Source organism: Coffea arabica, chromosome 5c (genome assembly GCF_036785885.1).
Source record: "Coffea arabica cultivar ET-39 chromosome 5c, Coffea Arabica ET-39 HiFi, whole genome shotgun sequence".
NCBI classification, from domain to species: domain Eukaryota; kingdom Viridiplantae; phylum Streptophyta; class Magnoliopsida; order Gentianales; family Rubiaceae; genus Coffea; species Coffea arabica.
Window position 1 is genome coordinate 46,632,256 of NC_092319.1, and position 19,384 is coordinate 46,651,639.

The 19,384-nt window shown below is 37.8% G+C and overlaps 3 protein-coding genes across 4 annotated transcripts; all 3 read left to right on the top strand.

The window, feature by feature from the left end:
* Positions 1 to 261: 261 nt before the first annotated feature.
* Positions 262 to 3,416, top strand: LOC113690845 (uncharacterized). Its single transcript, XM_027208926.2, has one exon. The coding sequence runs from the start codon at positions 389 to 391 to the stop codon at positions 3,185 to 3,187; it is 2,799 nt and encodes a 932-aa protein (XP_027064727.1). The 5' UTR covers positions 262 to 388; the 3' UTR covers positions 3,188 to 3,416.
* A 3,650-nt stretch (positions 3,417 to 7,066) lies between these two features.
* Positions 7,067 to 13,335, top strand: LOC113690726 (uncharacterized). 2 transcript variants are annotated; one of them, XM_027208737.2, is made up of 13 exons: positions 7,069 to 7,559; positions 7,993 to 8,105; positions 8,206 to 8,262; positions 8,795 to 8,890; positions 8,980 to 9,050; positions 9,384 to 9,426; positions 9,510 to 9,590; positions 9,713 to 9,772; positions 10,348 to 10,398; positions 10,667 to 10,764; positions 10,866 to 10,914; positions 11,553 to 11,597; positions 12,188 to 12,850. In XM_027208737.2, the coding sequence occupies exons 1-13, from the start codon at positions 7,184 to 7,186 to the stop codon at positions 12,686 to 12,688; spliced, it is 1,641 nt and encodes a 546-aa protein (XP_027064538.1). In that variant the 5' UTR covers positions 7,069 to 7,183; the 3' UTR covers positions 12,689 to 12,850. The 2 variants fall into 2 exon arrangements, with proteins under 2 accessions (XP_071907412.1, XP_027064538.1); XM_072051311.1 differs by lacking the exon at positions 10,348 to 10,398 and having other exon boundaries at positions 7,067 to 7,559; positions 12,188 to 13,335.
* Positions 13,336 to 14,550: 1,215 nt separating this feature from the next.
* LOC113690874 (3-deoxy-manno-octulosonate cytidylyltransferase, mitochondrial) lies at positions 14,551 to 17,680 on the top strand. Its single transcript, XM_027208980.2, has 8 exons — positions 14,551 to 14,979; positions 15,275 to 15,320; positions 15,423 to 15,509; positions 15,595 to 15,719; positions 16,363 to 16,502; positions 16,594 to 16,645; positions 16,742 to 16,852; positions 17,291 to 17,680. Exons 1-8 carry the CDS (start codon positions 14,722 to 14,724, stop codon positions 17,381 to 17,383), a joined length of 912 nt encoding a protein of 303 aa, XP_027064781.1. The 5' UTR covers positions 14,551 to 14,721; the 3' UTR covers positions 17,384 to 17,680.
* Positions 17,681 to 19,384: the final 1,704 nt, after the last annotated feature.

Sequence of the window (19,384 nt, forward strand, 5' to 3'; positions counted from 1 at the left end):
CGTGCCACCGAGGAAGGGATGAAAGCTACCGGAAGTTGCTTAGATTCCTATTTTCCACAAAACCACCTCACTAGGAAGCAGTCAACTGGAATATAGTAGAGTACTTGGATGATAATAGTCTAGTTTAAGCCAAGACAAAATGGGCTGCTGTCCCTTGTGGGTTCCATGATTCATTTCCCTTGACAGGAGGGGCAGACGACCTCCTCAATAATCGACAAAGACTTTGACAATTTTGCATATGATAGACCAGACTTTATTAGTCACAAAAATGCAGAAAAAGGAGAGTACAAATAGAAGAGATTGACTGATAAATCCACTGACCACAATTCTGGGACTGCAGTTGTTAACAAACTCGACGTGCAGGAGCCAGTTTTCCCAGCGTAGGAATATGAAACCTTCTCATTCCCCTAGTTTCTGTCAACTAACATGGTTCTGTGCTTTGTTGCTGTTCTTCCTCTTCAGCTTCTTCCGTACAACCATGGCTTCTGCTTCAGAAATTTCTTACAGAGATCATTGTGCTTCCATTGTCCCTGAATCCACTCCAACTGGTCGTTTTAGTGCCCAGTCTCCAATTCTCCATTTAGCCACAAGTTACTTCAAGGGTGGGGAGCAAATTCTTGGAAAGAAGTCAACGGATCAGTTGTTTAATAGTTCAGATGTTTCTCTTTCACTTTATATCACTGAAAATATCTATGTAACCAAGACCAGCGGAGTCTACAAGGTTCAGGCTCGCTTGAGGTTCCGATTGCCCTATCAGTACCGTAATTATTCAGGTTATGGTCAGTGGTACCACCCCAGGGATGTCTACCGCAGAAGATCATTGAGATTCCTGTTAAATGGATTCTTTTCAGAGCAATCTAGGAAGCTTTGCATGGTAGGAAAGGCCTCTTGGCAATCTGCAGAAGGTAAGCCTCGCAATCTTGAAGCTGTTTTTCAATTTAATCATGCAAAGAACAACTCAACCCTCTTAACTAGTTTAGCTAGGGGGACCTTGAAGAGCTTGAGTTCATCCAATAGCCCCAATTATTTCGAGCCCATTGAAATAGTTTCGCTCCCTGTGCTTTCTGATTACAATTATACACTGGCCTCAAAGGGGCTTGGCCGAGGGTGCCAGGGAGGAAATGATATTCCACCCGACCGGTCCCTTAGCTTGCTGCCAAGAAGCATTTGCTCGAGGTTCCTTTGGAGAACTTATGATTTTGAAGTGGAGTATGCAGCAGGGTGTAAAAGCACGAGTGATTGTGGTCCTTTTAAGAAGAATCATGCACACTTGTCCTTGTTCGCGTTTCAGTGTTCAGAGGATGAAGAAAAGCTACGATATATATTGGCTTTTGACAACGAATACCATTGGCATTACCAATCTTTTGACCCCATGACAACATTGATTGGGGAAGGATCCTGGAATAGTGAGAAAAATCAATTGTGCATTGTTGCCTGCAGAATGCTCAACTCAGACAAGTCTTTAGAAGATGTTCGTGTGGGTGACTGCTCAGTGAGGTTGAGCATACAATTTCCGCTTGTCTGGAATATCACAGATACTAGCAGCATAGTTGGACTAGTTTGGACCAACAAGACGGCTACTGATCCAGGGCATTTCAAGGTTACCAGCTCCAACAACAATGGGGAGAGTTTGCCAGGCCTGAAATATGAATATACTCAAGTTGGCAAGGCAAGAGAATTATGTCCCAGAAAAGAAGTTGTTAAGAAAAATGGGGACAACTTCCCCAAAGGCAATTCTTATGATATGAGGTTTGACATGTCTGTTAAACACTCTAAAGAGGAGATTGCTTGGGGTAATGGACTCCCTATCTTTGTCAACAGTGAACGTTATGGAGAAAATTTCGTAATAACTGAGGATTCGGGCATTGGAGAAGTAGAGGAGAGCACCAATATTTATAGTAGCCAGATGAATATCAGCTATAAAATAACCTTCTCTTACATCAATTTGAAAGAACAGATTGCTTCGTTGAACTCATCACTCAATCAATGGGGTCAACTGGTAATCTCTGCCGAAGGTGTCTATGATGCTGACACAGGACATCTCTGCATGGTAGGTTGTCGAGAGATCCATCCCCTTCAGAGTAGTGAAAAGTCATTTGATTGTGAGATGATCATAGATGTTGAGTTTCCTCCCTTAAGTTCAATGGTTGGAAGTTCCATCAATGGAGTCATCCAAAGCAGGCGGGCAAAAACTGATTCTCTTTACTTTGAGCAGTTGAATATATCTTCATCCTCTTATTACACTGTTCAAGTACAGGAATCCATTTGGCGGATGGATTTGGAGATCATTATGGTCTTGATCTCCAACACTCTCGCATGTTTATTCGTGGCATCTCAGCTATTCTATGTGAAGAAGCATCCAGAAGTTCTCCCCTTTATTTCAGTTGTCATGCTCAGTATCATCACCTTGGGTCACATGATCCCTCTGGTGCTCAATCTTGAGGCCCTTTTCATTAAGAATCAGGATCAGCAAAACGTGATTCTTAGAGGCGATGGATGGCTTGAACTGAATGAAGTGAGTGTAAGATTGGTCAGTTTAGTAGTCTTTCTCCTGCTGTTGCGCCTCCTCCAATTGGCATGGACTGCAAGAACGGAGGGTGGAGACGGAAACCATTTATGCGCTGCGGAGAAGAAAACCGCTTTCGTGTCTTTACTTCTGTATGCTGTAGGTGGACTAATTGCCTTCTTGGTGGAGTTAGGGAAGAATGGCAATGGGAATGGGATGCAACGTTCTCTATATCCTGCTTACAACACCACCAATCCTGATCAACCTCCTCTTATGTCTGAACAATCCTATACATTGAGGTACCTGAAATCATACGCTGGTTTGGTCCTTGATGGATTTCTCCTTCCTCAGATCCTCTTCAACATATTCCAGAATTCAAGGGAAAAGGCACTGTCTTATTTGTTCTATATCGGAACAACATTAGTCCGCTTGGTACCCCATGCATATGATCTCTACAGGGTGCACAATTACATGCGTCAAGATTTTTATGGATCATACATTTACGCAAATCATAGTGCAGATTTTTACTCCATTGCTTGGGATGTCATCATCCCCTGTGGTTGTATAGCGTTTGCAGTGATCATTTGGCTGCAGCAGCGATTTGGTGGAAGCTGTGTTCTTCCACAAAAAATTCGTGAACTCGGCCTGTATGAGAAGGTGCCTGTGGTTAGCAGTGAGTAGCTTTTGGGGCAAATGTTGACTGTAGAACTTATGTTTTGCTTGTGTGGAACTGCTGTTGAAAAATCTTCAAGCTAAAATAAGAAGACTGCTTGAAGTTTACTTTTTGTCTTTGTTTTTCTTTTGAGCAATCAGCATTTTCTGCTGGGGCTTCCTTCTCAGTTTTGAACACTTGATGTAATATGGCTGTGAATTAATGTCAAGTCAGGCTTAATGCCGGCTTTATGTTTTACTTTGCATATTATTTTTTTTCTTTCATTTTGAACTTGTTGATTCCATTCTTAAAAGCCAAGAATAATTAATAGTATCCTAATATACCCCCCCCCCCCCCCCCCCCCCCCCCCCCCAAAAAAAAGAGAGAAGAAAGGAAAAAAAAACTGTTGATGTGAACGCGTCGTATGTATTTGAACGGATAGAGAATGATCTTAAGTTTTGTACAAATGAAAAAAGAATTAATCAAAAAATAATTTGAAAGTCGCCTTGTTTGGATAGCAACAAAAAATTGCTACAGTTTACGTGAATATATCTTTTAATCACTTTTTATCTTACATATATTAAATCGCTATACTAATTTTTTTAATAAAAAATCTAAAAAAAAAAAGAAATCCATAAACAATAGGTTGGTTTGGTCAAGGAGTGTCAAGAATTAGAAGGATCTCGATAGTTGGTCTTTTTTGAAAACTACAGAAATATGAGAAGTAATTAAAATGCCAAGGAATGCCAATAATAAATAGATTTAAATGGTCGTCTGTGTACATAAATTGGGCACCAATCAAGAAAACCATTGATAAATTTTGATTTTCATGAAAATTGTGCTAATTGAAATATATAAACTCCAACTGAGTACTCATATTTATTTGTTGTATTTACTCCCAAAATTCCATCTAGTCCAACTTCATCCAGATGATATACTCCGTGACTCTAGAATCCTCCTCCAGCTAAAACCCTAAACCCCCGGATTACTACTACAATATAAACAAACAGAAAGGAGGAGGAAACTCCTCTATCTCAGTTCTCCCTCGCCTCCAAACCAACTTCACCATTTCTCGGATCATAACAATTCTAGAGTGAGACAGATACAGAGAAAATGGCAAGTTCAACCGCTTCAAGGCTGCTCAGCTTCACCAAACACAACTCAGCTCTCCAAAGCCTCATTCGCAGCCACCTCCTCCGCCCTACCGCCGCCACAACCCCCTCAATCACTCATCCACCCTGCCGCACTGCAGAGCGGCAAACTCCAGACCTAAAGCCAACGCAGAGGTCCACAAATATAACAGAGATATCGGAGAAGATGATGAAGAACCCAGTTGCAGATATTAGGGGTTTTTATCCATCTGGGATGGTGGGTTTCCCTGGGGTTGATCAATCTGGGATTATGCAAGCCCGCAAGGATAGTGATGGGTCCTTCGGTTTTGTTTCTGAGACTGAACTTGAAGATAGTGATGGAGATTTTGGGTTTGACTTGAACCATTACGATGATGCGGGCGAGGACGACGACGATCTCTTCCAGGATACCCACGACGAGGATGGCTCTGACTCCGAGTAGCATACTTTTGTTTTCATCACTCATTATCTTTCATATTTTGCTATTCCATTAATCGCAGAAGATTATTAACCAGCTATGGTATTATTATTATTATTATTATTGGCTACAAAAATGTCTGTGGAAGTTGGCAATTGTAGAATGACAATTCGAATTAGGCTTTTTCCTTTTGATCTATGAAATGTTACTCCTCCTCTGTGGATTTCTCTTGAATATATATATATATATGTATGTATGTATATGTGTGTGTGTGTGTTCTACTTTGCGTTTAATTGAACATTTCAAGTAAAATTGGACTAAAATGAATGATTCAGTGTATATTTTGGGACAATAGAAAAATGAGGGACAAATTAACATCTTGTTCTGCTGCCTCAAGAATGACTCGAGAAACTTGGACCATTTCTTTCCAGCTTCAGAATCGTTATATCTGTCGCTACAGAACAATTCTGTGTCTTGCAACCTTTTCTTCTTCTTCTTTGTATTTGAGCTGCTGAGGGTACAGTACACTATTGTTAAGCGCCTGCACGTGGAGGACATTAAAACACTAACTATTGGGTACAACGGTGAAGATCATCAGCAACTATATATAAATGTCCTATTCCTGTACCTGGTGTTGGTTGGGCATTCAAATTAACACTACTGTTTGTAATGAAAAAGCGGTCTAATCAAATCGGTTTGGTTGAATCGGTATGATTTCTGAATTTTTCGCTGTTCATTCTGGCTTTAAAACTTTCAATCCAAATCTATGCAATACTGCTCTTTCGTAGAAATTATTATACATGAATGAATGTGCAGAGAAGTTTCTATCTTTTCCAGATTGCAACAGATTCCCATCTCATCTGATGCTGCCCTACCTTCAACGAATAAACCATACCATGATACAGAGACAGCTCTTAGTTTGTGCTAGGGTCCTATCTTATATATTTTTTTTAACAAAATAATTGCTACAAGTCTCATATTTTTCTTTTTGAATTGAAAGGAAAACTATCGAATTGGGTGAGGGAGAAGGGGAGTTGATTGTGTCAATTGGGATGCTTCTCCACAGGACATATAATCAAAACAGCCCGCCCGTCCAAATTTACATGTTTTTTTTTTGTTGTTTTCATCGACTCCATTAGGGCCATTAAGCTCAAATTTGAGGTTGAGTTTCAAAGTTCATCGAGTTCGAATTTGATAAAATTGAGTCGAGTTTAATTGATTAGATCAAATTTTCAATTCGATTTAGTTCATTTATAGTCTCAAGTCTCGTCAAAACACTATGCGAAATTGTACAAGGGAACACACACACATATATACACACTCATTTTCTTTAATAAGAAAATCCTTGAGGATTTAGTTTTTGGTCATCGGATGGGATGGTACAAATTATTTTGAAAAATTGTTAGCACTTCAAGAATTATCATTCCACGTTTTGGATATTATACTGGATAGAGATCGCTCAATGACGGGGTTGTTGTTATATCTTTTTTTTTCCCTGTTTTTGTATACTTTTAGAGTTAGAAATTACTGTTTTCATATAAGCAAAAAGGCTCATGTTTCAACTCTTTTTTTTTTCTTTTTTCTTTTTTCTTTTGAGAAATGTTATTTGCACTTCCATTTTTATTAATCATACTTTCACTATCATTTTAATCATACAGTTTTCATTTGTTAGACTATATGATAAAATAAACGATGAGAGTACAAATAACAAAAAATAGGATGCAAAGAATATTTTCCTTTTTTCGTTTTGGCTTCTATCAACGTGAGTTACAATAATGATCCAACAGGCAAATGATTGTGCAAACGAGTTATCTAAGAAGAATCACTATTTTTCTATTCAAGAAGATTAATTAATTAGTCATTAGGTGCTTTTGTTTAGTATATTTAGAGTAGAGAACTTTTTTAAAAAAGGTAAATTGTTGTTTTAATGTTTCATTATCACATTGACTTTTGATTTAATGTTTAAAACATTTTGTTCAGGACTTTTGTTTGTCCCCATTATAATTTTTAATTTTAGCATATATTTTCTACTGTCTCAAATTATTTTCAAATAATTACACTTTTATAAGAGATTATAAATTTTATCTACTAAATGAACATCTTTGTTTTCAAGATTCAATGACAGGTTTGAAAAAAGAACTGGTGCAAGTGCACAGGATAAGAAGTATATTTGGTTAGGCTAATCCGCTAATGTATTAACAACTATTACAAAAAAAAAAAAAAAAAAAAAAAAAATCAAACAAGTCTATATTAGTGATTAGACTAACTGTGACCCAAACCCGCACAGCTCACAACCCCCGACCCAAAACTGAGTAACTGGAAATGGACCACATTGGAATTCAACCAACCCGTCTTCTGACCCTACAAAGACCCGACCCAAAGCATCATAAGAGTTGCGCCATTGGCTCGACTCCTGAACTCCTTCCGGCCAGTTGGGACATTGAGCTTGAAGTCTTGAACTACCACCGGCAGTAGCAATGGAAACGGCGGAAACTTTTTTATACGAAACCCTAAGTCCTCTGAGTCTCACTACCAACACCGACGAACCGCCGCCAACTTCGTCGCCGCCATGTTCGTCTTCAAACCCAGATGAAGCCGAACCCTATGTTGTCTTCCGCAACGAAATTTCTCTTTTATCTACTCAGTCCTCGACAACTGAAACCGCTGCTCCTGAATATTTCTCCCTCGACGTTATTGATGTCGTAGAGAATGTTATAGATACTCCAATTCCGACTCCCGAGGCGTCTCCAGCTGCAACACCAGTAAAAGAGCCGGAGCGGGAGAGAAGACTGGAGGGGAATTGGTTTCGAGCTAACTGTCGCTTCAAAAGTCCCATGCTTCAGCTCCATAAAGGTATCTTTTTGTCAGCATTTAGAGTTTGATATTATCTCTTTAACTGCACTTTTCCTCCGCATTTATGGAAATTATAGTGCTATTGCTTACGTAATTGGAAGAAGCCAGTTGCTTTGAAGTTTATCTGGAGCATCAGTGGTGAACTTGAATTGTTCATGCTTCAGCTTTTCGATTACCAGTCGTTGGAAAGATTCTACTAGACACAAAAGAAATAATTTAGATTAAAAAAAATTTAATGGTGTTGGATTTGGACACAGTTTTAGGTTTTTTCATTCCAAGTTTTGGTTTAGGGTATTGAGTATTTCCACCTACACAATGTGGGGATTTTCTGTTTTGTGTATTGATGAGCTGCTATGAAGAGAGAGGAGAGAGGCAGAGCACTCTGTCCGGGGATGTGAGTTGGTGATTTAGTCTTCTGATTTTGATGTTGCAGAAATACTAGATTTTTGTGACTTTCTATCTCCAACTCCAGAAGAGCAGGCATCTCGGAATGAAGCTATAGATGCTGTTTTTGATGTTATTAGATATATCTGGCCCAACTGCAAGGTTCACCTCTATCCCGAGCCATCGTCCCTTTCATGCAAGTATGTAATTCAACTTATAATTTCTGCAACTGCATTTTAATGTGTCTCTGTTGATCTTGCAGCCAGAAGTTTTTGGGTCATTCAAGACGGGGCTCTATCTTCCTACAAGCGACATTGATGTAATTTGACTACTCCCATGTGCTTTTCTGTATCTTTACCTTCAATTTGCCAAGTCCACATTTCCCCAAAGAATAAAATTGATAATGCAAAAAGGAAAGTTAAAGTGAGGAGCTTAGGTTTATTGTTTTGTGTGTTTAACTAGCTTTTGTAGTCCTACATGCTAAGGACTCATTTTGATGTGTCTTGTTTGTGTTGATTCCACCTGCCTACATATTCTTTCATTGTTATAAATCTGACTTTACTAGTCGTATGTTTATGAATATGTGGGCTGTCAATCCTTTTCTACTTGCTTGAGATGTGATTGAAGTTCCTCAAGTTGCTTGATTATATTAGTTTTACATACATAATTTGATCACAAAGCTTTGCTTCTTGTTGACAAACTGACAGGGAAGTGGATACTCATTTTATTCTAGTTTGTGTTTCAGATTCTGGAAAGCGATTCTTAGGTTATTGTTTACATTATTTGAAAACTGATTAGTTGTAGATGAAATATCAAAGTTGAACTTATTTAACACCAGTGGTGCATGACAGGTTGTGATATTGGATTCCAAAATTTCTCGTCCTCAGATTGGTTTGCAAGCTCTTTCTAGAGCCTTATCACAAAGAGGAATTGCAAAGAAGATTCAGGTCAGATAAATGTAACATTTGAATGTATTCTTTGGTGAAAACTTTCTCGTTTGACCAGCTTTGGCATGACTGCTTTTTTATTCTATTAGGTGATTGCAAAGGCTCGTGTGCCAATTATCAAATTTGTGGAGAAAAGAAGTGGTTTCGCATTTGATATAAGGTCTATTCTCCAAAAATGTCCTGGCTAATATTGCTGATCTTACTCCAATTCAGCAGAAAGCAAGAACTCTGATTGTCTAGATTCGCATGCATATTAACTGTTGTTTTGATTGAATAATTAATGAAGGGTTTGCTGTGCCAGTTCCAATTTCATCACTATTCGTCTGATTGAGCATAGTTGAAAGTAGCTCTTCCGCTGAAGCATCGATCTGTTGTTTAACCTTGATGTATTTGTGGTCTTGGATATAAGAAAGAATAAGGAACTTTCTTGTAGGCACTCATAAGTTCTCTATTATTTTCTTAAAATGTGATATTCTTTTTCCCTTTTTTGCAGTTTTGATGTACAAAATGGACCAAAAGCTGCTGACTTTATAAAGGTTTCTGGATATCTTTTGGACCAATATAGTATCTGCATGGATAATCTAGTGCCTTTACTAATCACTGGTCTTTTGTCTTTTAGGATGCTGTAGCTAAATGGCCTCCTCTGCGACCATTATGTTTAATTTTGAAAATATTTCTACAACAGAGAGAGTTGAATGAGGTGGTGTTCTACTTTTTACTCTCCAATTGATTTACCTGCTATTACTTGGTTGTTCTTGTTCTTATATTCGTTGCTTGTGGGGTTTAAGGTAATTGTTTCTTTTTTCTGGTTTTATCCTGTAGGTGTATAGTGGTGGGGTTGGTTCCTACGCGCTGCTGACCATGCTGATAGCTATGCTGCAGGTAATTTAGTCAAGTTTGGAAGAAATGTACATCAATAAGGCGTTCTAGTAAATTCACATTGTGGTTGTCAATATTTTCTGTAAAGCCAGTCTCAATGCTCAGATGTCATGCTAAAGGATTATCTTCTTCTTTTCGTCATTCAAATTTCGGCCATTACAATTTGCCTTACTTTTTCTTATTCAAAGTATAGCCCTACGTAATTAACATCTGCTTGCTGCTTGACATTTTGAAGATCATTAATTGTGAAATGCCTTTTTTGTGAAGGAAAATCAAGGTTTGTGGCGATACAAAGTAATAATGGAATGGGATACTGACATTAGTTAATTATTGGTGGAGTAAAAAGAGGAGAGTAACTGGACTAAAAGTTAATTCATTTTCTTTTCTGATATATTATGTTATGAGAAGTTGGCAATAGCACCTCCATGGTGCTTGTCTGATGCAAACTCCTAACTGCACCGAAAGTTAGTTGATTTTATTAGTATGAGTAGTTGATTGCTGATTACTTTGGTTCCCTTCTTCCCTTGTCTTTTAATGCTTGATTGTTTTTCGTTGTCTCATGGTATTTAATTATGCAGAATTATAATTATCGCCAAGCTTCTCCGGAACACAATCTGGGAGTTCTTCTGGTGTGTTTCCCATAACATATACTACTAATGCTTATGCTTGTCATGTTAGCCGTTTTGTTATAGTGCAGCTGCAGTTTAGCATTTAATTGCATGTGCCAAAAGTTGAATTTATTCATACTACAGTTACACTTTAGTATCTAATGCATGAGCCAAAAGTCAAATATTTGTATTTGTGGCTAGTCTTTGGTTTTAAGTTAATGCTTTTGAAAATAGTACAGGGAAATAAGAACTTTTAAGTAGTTGATATTTTGTTTCCTTTGAACGATAGGTGAACTTTTTCGATATGTATGGCCGCAAACTGAATACAGCTGATGTTGGTGTATCTTGCAATGGAGAAGGCACCTTCTTCTTGAAGAGCAGGAAAGGGTGAGAAACTTATCCTATGTACTTGTTTATTTGTTGCCGTTATTTCGTTTTGGCTTAAGCTTGTAATTTGAACTTTATATCCGTCTCTTTTAATGTTTCAGGTTTTCTATCAAGGGAAAACCTTTTGTTATCTCCATTCAGGATCCGCAGGTTATTTGAAGTTTTTAATGTGTCTTCATTCATGATACTTTTCTATCTTGTTACTTTCAGAGTTGCAGATGGACTGGTCTTAAATTTCTAAACAGCTGGATAACAATTTTTCTATTTCTTGATTTGTTATTGAGCTTGGACTGCTCGAGTCTGAATTTCTTGCTGTCCCAAGAGTATGTCCATCAGGACAGTGCAGAGGGCTTTACAATTAGTTTGGGGCAGATTTGAGCTGCTGAAGGAATTTATTCAGTTCCTGAGTGAATTGAAGACATGCATTATCTTCAATTCAAAACCTCATAGGATGCATGCTCTTTCAATTTCATGCTGTTGAAAGTTTAAGTAGATTCAGCTGGTAAAGGATATATCAGATTTTTTTTGTTGATTCTCTGCATAAAGAATGTGAAGTGGCAACATAGCTTTTGTTTTGATTCTCTGCATAAAGAATGCAAATTAGTCCAAGACTACATGATCTATCTTCTTCTTCTTTCCCTTTTTTTTTTTTTTTGTGTTTGGGGGGGGGGGGGGGGGGGGGGGGGGCGGGGAGGTGGTTGGTTTGTTCAAAAAGAACTATGTTATCTTGTAGGTATGTTTTTTGTGATCGACATTATCTTATGAATCTGATGCCTTTACTGTTGTAGGCCCCAGAGAATGACATAGGAAAAAATTCCTTCAACTATTTCCAGGTATCCCCTTGTTCATTTATGATTCTCTATTTTGAGTTTCTTTTCATGTGCCAGATGTTGGCTGCTAAAACAAGTCAATTTGCCAAAGGAACAGAAACTGAGAGTTCCTTTGGGTTCCATTTCTACTTGGTTTAGCATCACGTAGTTAGGAAAGTCAAAAAGTAATGCTATTTGAGCTACTTTGTACCCTATCCACTGATTTATAGCTGCCTGTACATTATGGCTAGGAAACAAGAAATTGCCTGCAAAACTATCTGCTCTATTTGCTGATTCTCATGTCATCCTGTTGATTTTAGAAGTAATCATCATTGATTTTACATCTATTTTTGTCTGGAGGAAAGAAATGGTCCTCAACTGTATTCAAGCACAGCAAGCCATCGTCCACCATATCATAAAAATGTTTGTCTTACCTCTGATCTTTGTCAAGTTTCCAGAAACTGAAGTTCTTATAATTCCTATGATGTAGACCCATGTGATTTCGTGCATTACGTTTCTGACATCTTCATGCACCTAGGAGTTGGTGTTGGTATTAATCAGTTTTAATCATGATTGATTCTCAGACCGACCCTAACTTATGTTGGCTTTTGCAGGTTAGATCTGCTTTTGCAATGGCTTTCAGTTCTCTGACAAATGCAAGAGCTATTCTGGGCAATTGTCCCAACAGGAGCATTCTTGGTACCATTATAAGGCCAGATGCAGCGCTGCTAGAACGGAAAGGAGGATCTAATGGGGAGGTGACATTTAAGAAGTTGCTTCCAGGTGCGGGAGAGCCACTGGCTGAACAAAATGGTGATCACAGGGAGATATATTGTAACTGGGAGTTGGGTGATGAGGATGACGAACCACTTCCCCGGGGAAATCCAATTTCTGGAGATGACAGTGAACATTCCTCAGGAAAGAAGAGGAAGAAATCACTTCAGAGGAAGGCTGTTAAGAAGGTGAAGCAGAGTGGGGATGATAAAACTGTCAGACATGGAAAAATTAGCTCAGGGAAGAAGTCTATGAAGGATTGGAGACGTCATCAAGATGGTGGTGATAGCAATGGATACAGAAGCCATGATAGGGTTTCATCACTGAGGAGGCCTGCTTGATCAAGCAATTTCCGAGCATCCATCTCTCACAGTCGTAGAGCAGCAGCAATTAGGAATCACAGAGACGATCCATGATGCGAATGCTTCTTCCTGGAGTTTCTAGTAATTGTGCAATTACAATTATGGCGATAATATTGCTTCTCAAAAAATAGATCAGGGAAACTTACCAGTTAGACCTTTAGCCAGGAACCTTGATGCTCTGCCCTGGATCTTTCCTTGGTGGGACTTGCGGGGTGGAATTGGTGCTTCAAGCTCTTATTGCTAAGTGCATGATTGATCATCAGTCTGCCTTGGAATCCTCTGAACCATGGCGGAGTAGCAGCAGTGTCAAAATGCTCATCGCTTAAGGTGTTGAAGCTATCGAGGATTTTCAGCCATAATTTGAGGAAAGAGTAGGGAATTTAATGCTGCTGTAACTCGGTAAGTTCTGTTGGAAAAACCTTAGGTCATACTTGGACTGTATTTGTCCTACATTTATACATCCAGCATCAGTTCAGGTGCTAAATTTTTGTTTTTGTTACATTTTTAGAGCCTACGTGTTAATATAGCAGCTTCAACATGTATACAAGTAAGAACCTTTTTTTTTTTTTTAACATTTGTTTGGATGCCAGGTAATGACATATTACCGTTTAACGTGTCCGGGGTAATCTGCAAGTCATTAGTCACGACACGGTGCATGGTAGCTGTAGCTGGGGGGACAAGAAACATTATTGAATATTCATTGTATCACATTCATGACGACCCTTGTATATCATCTTGGTAAAAAACCCTCCCTAGCTTATATATATATATATATATATATATATATATATATATATATCTGATCTGCATCTGGATCGGGTGGGCCGCCAGGGAGTTATTAATTATTTAAGTCAAGAAAAATAACGTTGGTTAAAACACAATTATGCGTCGTGCTTTCCCGGCCATTTAATAAGCTCTCGCATTCTTGTACTGAAATATATATATATATATATATATATTGGGTACTTGTCGCTATAAATTGCTATTGTCTTGAACTGGTGATGCAAATTTTGGATGAGCAAATCGTGGGCGTTAAGAAGCCGAGGATTCAAAATTCATGCTTTGTTTATTTTGTCATTATGATAGTTGAAAGGGCAAGAATAGAAGACTATCAACTATATATCTCTTAATCTATGAGTACATTAATCTAACTGCCTTCAACTTCCGACTTAATTATTGTTGCAAGCGCATAACATATTGACATCCAACTGCAAAACAGATCAACATGCACTTATTATTATTGTTTGCTTTGCAGAGTGGGCCACTTTTATCCCTGTTGATTGATCATAAACACATTTCGCCCCTTTTGTTTTAATTTTTAGAATAATAATATATTTAATCAGTCAATTATGACTAAATGAAGCGCATGAGGGGCGAGTCAAAGGGCTCTCAGCATAATTTGGGCTAGAGGGAGGTACTGAGTGAACCATCCTGGTGGCCACCGCCTAGTTTTGTGGGGGTGAAAATCTTACCTCCCACCAAAATATCACATTTAAGTGATGTGCTCAAAAAAAATTCAAACGGATGTATTGTGTATCAATTTGATTCAGTGATAGTTTAATCCCTTTCGAATTATTTTTGGACCTCTTTAGATCTACTCTCTCCCCCTTTTAGTGTAACATAGATTAGATTATATAATTATCGTCGTCTTTGCAAACAAAAAAAAAAAAAAAAAAGGAAGAAGGAGGTAGCGAGTGACCAGAGGTGTCTCAGTATAATTATTGTTGTTCAATTAGAAAGCTTAGCGAATGTACGCGAAAAGGAAAAAAGGAGAATTGTGTAAATTCGCAGTAGTCAACGTATGATAAGACAGAAGGGAAGAAAAGGCCAAAAAAAAAAAGAAAGAAAAAAGAGAGAGAAACAAACAAATGTCGAAATAAGCTTAGACATCGGGGTTTGTCGATCACTGTCCCAGACTCCAAGTTACCTTTGCGATAGTTCTTTTCTCTCCCCGAATTATTGTACTGAATCAGTAGGCTCCTTGATTCGAGTGCCATACTGGACACTAGAAAATGAATCCAATGTCAATCTGTACGCCGTCGTCGTCGTCATCGTCATCGTCATCTTCAAGCTCAACTAAAGCCTGGATATTTCACGGCATTGCTGTTGGGGCAGCTGTAGCCGTGGCTATCGGAGCTCACGCTTACCTTTATCTCCGCCGTCCTGGGAAGTTTCGGACGCGGGTCGTTGGAATTATACCCGCCCGTTTTGCTTCCTCTCGCTTCCCGGGCAAGCCACTTGTTCAGATCCTCGGCAAACCCATGATCCAGGTCCTACTCACGACCCTCTTTACTTACCCGCCCCTCAATTTTCTATATTTTTGTGATTAAATTTTCATTTCTGGAGATTGTTGCAAAAGGTTGACGATTCATGATTTATTAGTTCCCAACTTTCCTGGCGTTGTTTTATGTTGATTGTTCATTTGAATATCATCACCACGCTATCCAGATGGTGAAAAAATAAACATCGAAAAAAGATGAATAGAAAGAAAGTGTGATAAACCTTGGGAGGCTATATATTTTTTGCATGAACTGCTACTGAGATTTTCTTATGCTGATTTATCAGAGAACATGGGAAAGGGCTAAAATGGCTTCCTCATTGGACCATGTTGGTAGGGCTTCATCTTGTATAATCTGTTGTGCATTTATATGGTGTATTCTATATTTTAGGCTTAATTTTTCTCGTGATTAATTGGATTTTTTTTGTGGTATAGTGGTGGCAACGGATGATGAGAAAATTGCTGATTGTTGTAGAGGATTTGGTGCTGATGTGATAATAACATCAGAGTCTTGCCGAAATGGTATCAGTCTGTTTCCTTTGTTGTGCTTTTCTCTCTAGTTTTGAACGTGTTGACAGTGTAGCTGTATATACTTGCTGATGTGCAGGCACGGAGCGGTGTAACGAAGCTCTTCAAAAGCTGGAAAAGAAGTACGATATTGTTGTTAACATTCAAGGAGATGAACCTTTGATTGAACCTGAAATTATAGATGGCATTGTCAAAGCCCTGCAGGTGAAGTTGGTCATTTTGATTTCTTTTCTTCTACTGGATTAGAACATTAGAACAACAAATAGGCTATTGAATCTCTTACTTATGGATGCCAACAAATACTTAATGCTGTAGAATGTATCTGCAGTAGAAGGTTATATTTGGCTCATTGGGAAGCATCTGATGTTTAAATCTGACTTTCCAACAAATAGTAAGGCGTTAGAAATAAGCTTTTCTCACTCTATGACTTTGTGCGAGTCCAACAGGCCCAACGCTCAGTGACGTGAATTCTCTTATTAAGAAGTATTCCAATTTTTTTTCTTTTGAACCATGCTGAGAGGAAAGGAACTGGGCATAACTCTCAGTGAAGTGAATTTCCTTATTAAGAAAAATTTTGATTTTTCATCTTTTGAACCATGCTGAGAAGAAAGGAAGCTATTCCCATAGCATTTACTAGCTATACACTGGAAAAAAAATACTAGCTATACCCCCTGCTGAGGCATAACCTTTTAAACTTTATTTTCCTGTCAGTTTGTGACCACCAAGAAGTAACCCTCTAAATTAGCTTAGAGATACATATCTATCAGAGCTTGTTTTTTTAAATTACACTGCTTGAGTTTTGTTTTATATTGTAACCAATGTTAACTTCCATTGAATGGTTGATTAGGGTGCCCCGGATGCTGTTTTTAGTACTGCAGTGACTTCCCTGAAGCCTGAAGATGCATTCGATCCGAATCGTGTGAAATGTGTGGTTGATAACCATGGTTATGCCATCTATTTTTCACGGGGGCTCATTCCATTCAACAAGTTTGTGCTCTAAATTCTACGATTCGGCTGCAATTACGCTGCTAATGCTATAGACACTAAATCTGGAATCATTTCTGTCTTATGGATACAGGTCAGCAAATGTTAATCCTCAGTTTCCATATTTGCTTCATCTTGGGATTCAGGTACCGGCATGATATCATTTTGTTTGCACGTGCCACTGTAAGAGCCTAGATTAACCATGTAATTACAAGTTTTGACTCTGTCTTTTTAATGGCCAGAGCTATGACTCAAAGTTTCTAAAGATTTATCCTGAATTGACACCAACACCACTTCAACTGGAAGAGGATCTCGAACAACTGAAAGTCCTTGAGAATGGCTATAAGATGAAGGTGCAATGGAGATTCTCCTTGTTTCTTGTTCTTTTGAATCTTTTCTGTGCTTTATTTTAAGTTTTCTTTCAAATTCTTCTCCCATTGAAATAAGGAATAAAATGAAAAATGGATAAAGTTCATTGCAGCCTTCGTCCCTCATGCTTCCTTTTACTACTTTTGGTGTCATAAATTTTCCCCGGAGGCACAGGATGAGGCAGTTAAATTCCTTGTGTAGTAAAATGGACTCGATCCCCACTTCTGTATAACCTACTGCAGTTATTGCACATTCATGCAGACAAAAAGAAGCATAGATTTGAGTTCATAATAACAGCAGGTTTCATTAATAGAAAGAAAAGCGAAGTTGTCCCACATGAGTTCCTAATTAAGAATAGATTTGATGGGTACATTCTTTATCCTCATATAGTACCCTTTTTATTGTTCTTTTTCGCTTTGTAGGTGATAAAAGTAGACCACGAGGCCCATGGAGTAGATGCCCCTGAAGACGTGGAGAAGATAGAACATTTCATGCGCGAGAGAAACTTGTCGTAATTGTGGATGATTGGAGAAATCATCAAGGGTTTTAAGTGCACAGTTCACTTATTACTTTTAGTTAGAGACAGAAAATAGTTTAAGAACCATGTGGGCGGTAAAGATACATAGTTTCAAATGGTAAAGTAACTGATGTAAATTTGATTTAGTAGTCTGTTTTGTGTTTGATGCTTTGGTCCTAGTGGGGACTCATGACTGTTCTGGAGCTTCTCTAAAAGGGTTCAGAAGTGTAATTTGTTGACTTATTTGCTATATTTGTTTGAGCGAATAAAGCTGCGTCATATTCCGTCTGATCGAGATTGGGAGTTCTTGGTATGTATCAGAGCAGGAAACTGATTTTTGAATTACAACAGTATATTTTGTCATTCTAGTGTTTTGGAATTTCTAATTTAAGACTATTTACTCTGTACAAATTATTAATTCGATGTTGGGATGATATGCAAGAGAAACATTTTACCAAGGTAGTGTTGAGTGTAAGACTGCTAAGGAGTCGAGTTGAGTTTTGAACTTATCGAGTTGAACTTGTTAATGTGCGAGCTCGAGTTCAAGCTCGAGCTTGAACTGAAAAAATGAAACTCGAACTTGACTCGGCTTAGGAAAAGGTGAGTTCGAACTCAACTCGTTTCTGACTTCCAAGCAGTTTGAGTATCACTCCATATTCTGGTTCGCTAGGAGCTTGAAGTGAGCTCGATGTTAATTGATATAGGGATATTTTTATAATTTCACTTCAATTTGAGCTTTTCAAACGGTTCGTTGAGTAATCGAACCTAACAAATGGTTGCTTGAGCTCGATTCGTACATACTAATGCTCGGCTCTAACTTAGTGTTGATCTAGCTCAAATCGAGCTACTCGTGAGCCTGTCAATTTCAACCGTAGTTGTTTGGAATGGAAACTTGAAACTTCTCTGTCTTGTCCTCCAAAAGCCAGAAGGGAGATAACGTCCCGGAAATGGAGCCACAGCAGGGATATGACTACAGAGTGCAAGAGTTGAAGCGTGAAAATAAGAGCGGCGTCCTCAATCCTCATGTCATCATCCATATTTGAAATCGTAGCCTTTGCATTTACTCTGGATCTAAATTAATACTTATTAGTCCTATCGAATCCTTCGAGTGGGCCTTTGCTTTTACTCTGGGTCTAAATTAATACTTAGTGCCTGTTTGATAACATAAAAAAATGCTAAAATTGAATTCATTTAGACATTCAGATATTGTAGGTGTTTGATAAATAAAAATTCACCTGCTGAACTTATTAAGTGGTGCTGAATTTGTATGTATTTTTTTCAGCACAAGAATCGTAGTTGAATGCTTAATTTGATAAGAGTCAAGAGATTTACTTCAACTATTTTATCTTATCTATCAAATATATCCCTGTTTGTTAATTACCTTCAAAATCCTTATTTAATTAAACAACCTAATATTCCCTATTCAAAATCCTTATCTAATTAAACAAAACAACCTGATATTCTCTATTTAAATTTTTTTTTTAACAATAATATTTTTTTGCAGTAATTTTCATCCACAAACATTTATATTTTGATTTTTTTTGTGCAGATAAATATTATTTATGTGATGCAGTTTATCCACACACACGTGGCTTTATGACACCATATCGAAATATTAGATATTGGTTGTCTGATTTTCAAAATGCTTCTCATCCAAGATCAAAAGAATAACGCTTTAACCAAGTACATGCAAGATTGAGAAATGTAATTGAACGTGCTTTTGGAGTATTAAAAGCTCATTTTCCCATTCTCAAAACAATGAAACCATACCCTTTTCCCACACAAAAAAACATTTATGCATTACTCTTCACAATCATTGTTATTTTCATACCTAACAATTTTAAGTTAATTAAACCATAGGTTCTATTTCCTTTTTGGATTAAAAGATAAAAGGGCAAAATTGTATAATTTAGCTTATTAAGCATTAAGTTATGAATATTTATCAAACATTATAAATAGATTCAGCATTAAAATTCAGACATTCATATATCTCTTTTCA

Bases quoted from the DNA above. Each gene is read 5' to 3' on its own strand.
- LOC113690874 (XM_027208980.2), top strand. From the start codon at position 14,722: ATGAATCCAATGTCAATCTGTACGCCGTCGTCGTCGTCATCGTCATCG. The intron at 16,646-16,741 runs GTACCGGCATGA...TTTAATGGCCAG, and splicing joins TGCTTCATCTTGGGATTCAG to AGCTATGACTCAAAGTTTCT. The intron at 16,853-17,290 runs GTGCAATGGAGA...TTCGCTTTGTAG, and splicing joins AGAATGGCTATAAGATGAAG to GTGATAAAAGTAGACCACGA.
- LOC113690845 (XM_027208926.2), top strand. From the start codon at position 389: ATGAAACCTTCTCATTCCCCTAGTTTCTGTCAACTAACATGGTTCTGT.
- LOC113690726 (XM_027208737.2), top strand. From the start codon at position 7,184: ATGGAAACGGCGGAAACTTTTTTATACGAAACCCTAAGTCCTCTGAGT. The intron at 9,051-9,383 runs GTCTATTCTCCA...CCTTTTTTGCAG, and splicing joins GGTTTCGCATTTGATATAAG to TTTTGATGTACAAAATGGAC. The intron at 9,427-9,509 runs GTTTCTGGATAT...TTTGTCTTTTAG, and splicing joins AAGCTGCTGACTTTATAAAG to GATGCTGTAGCTAAATGGCC.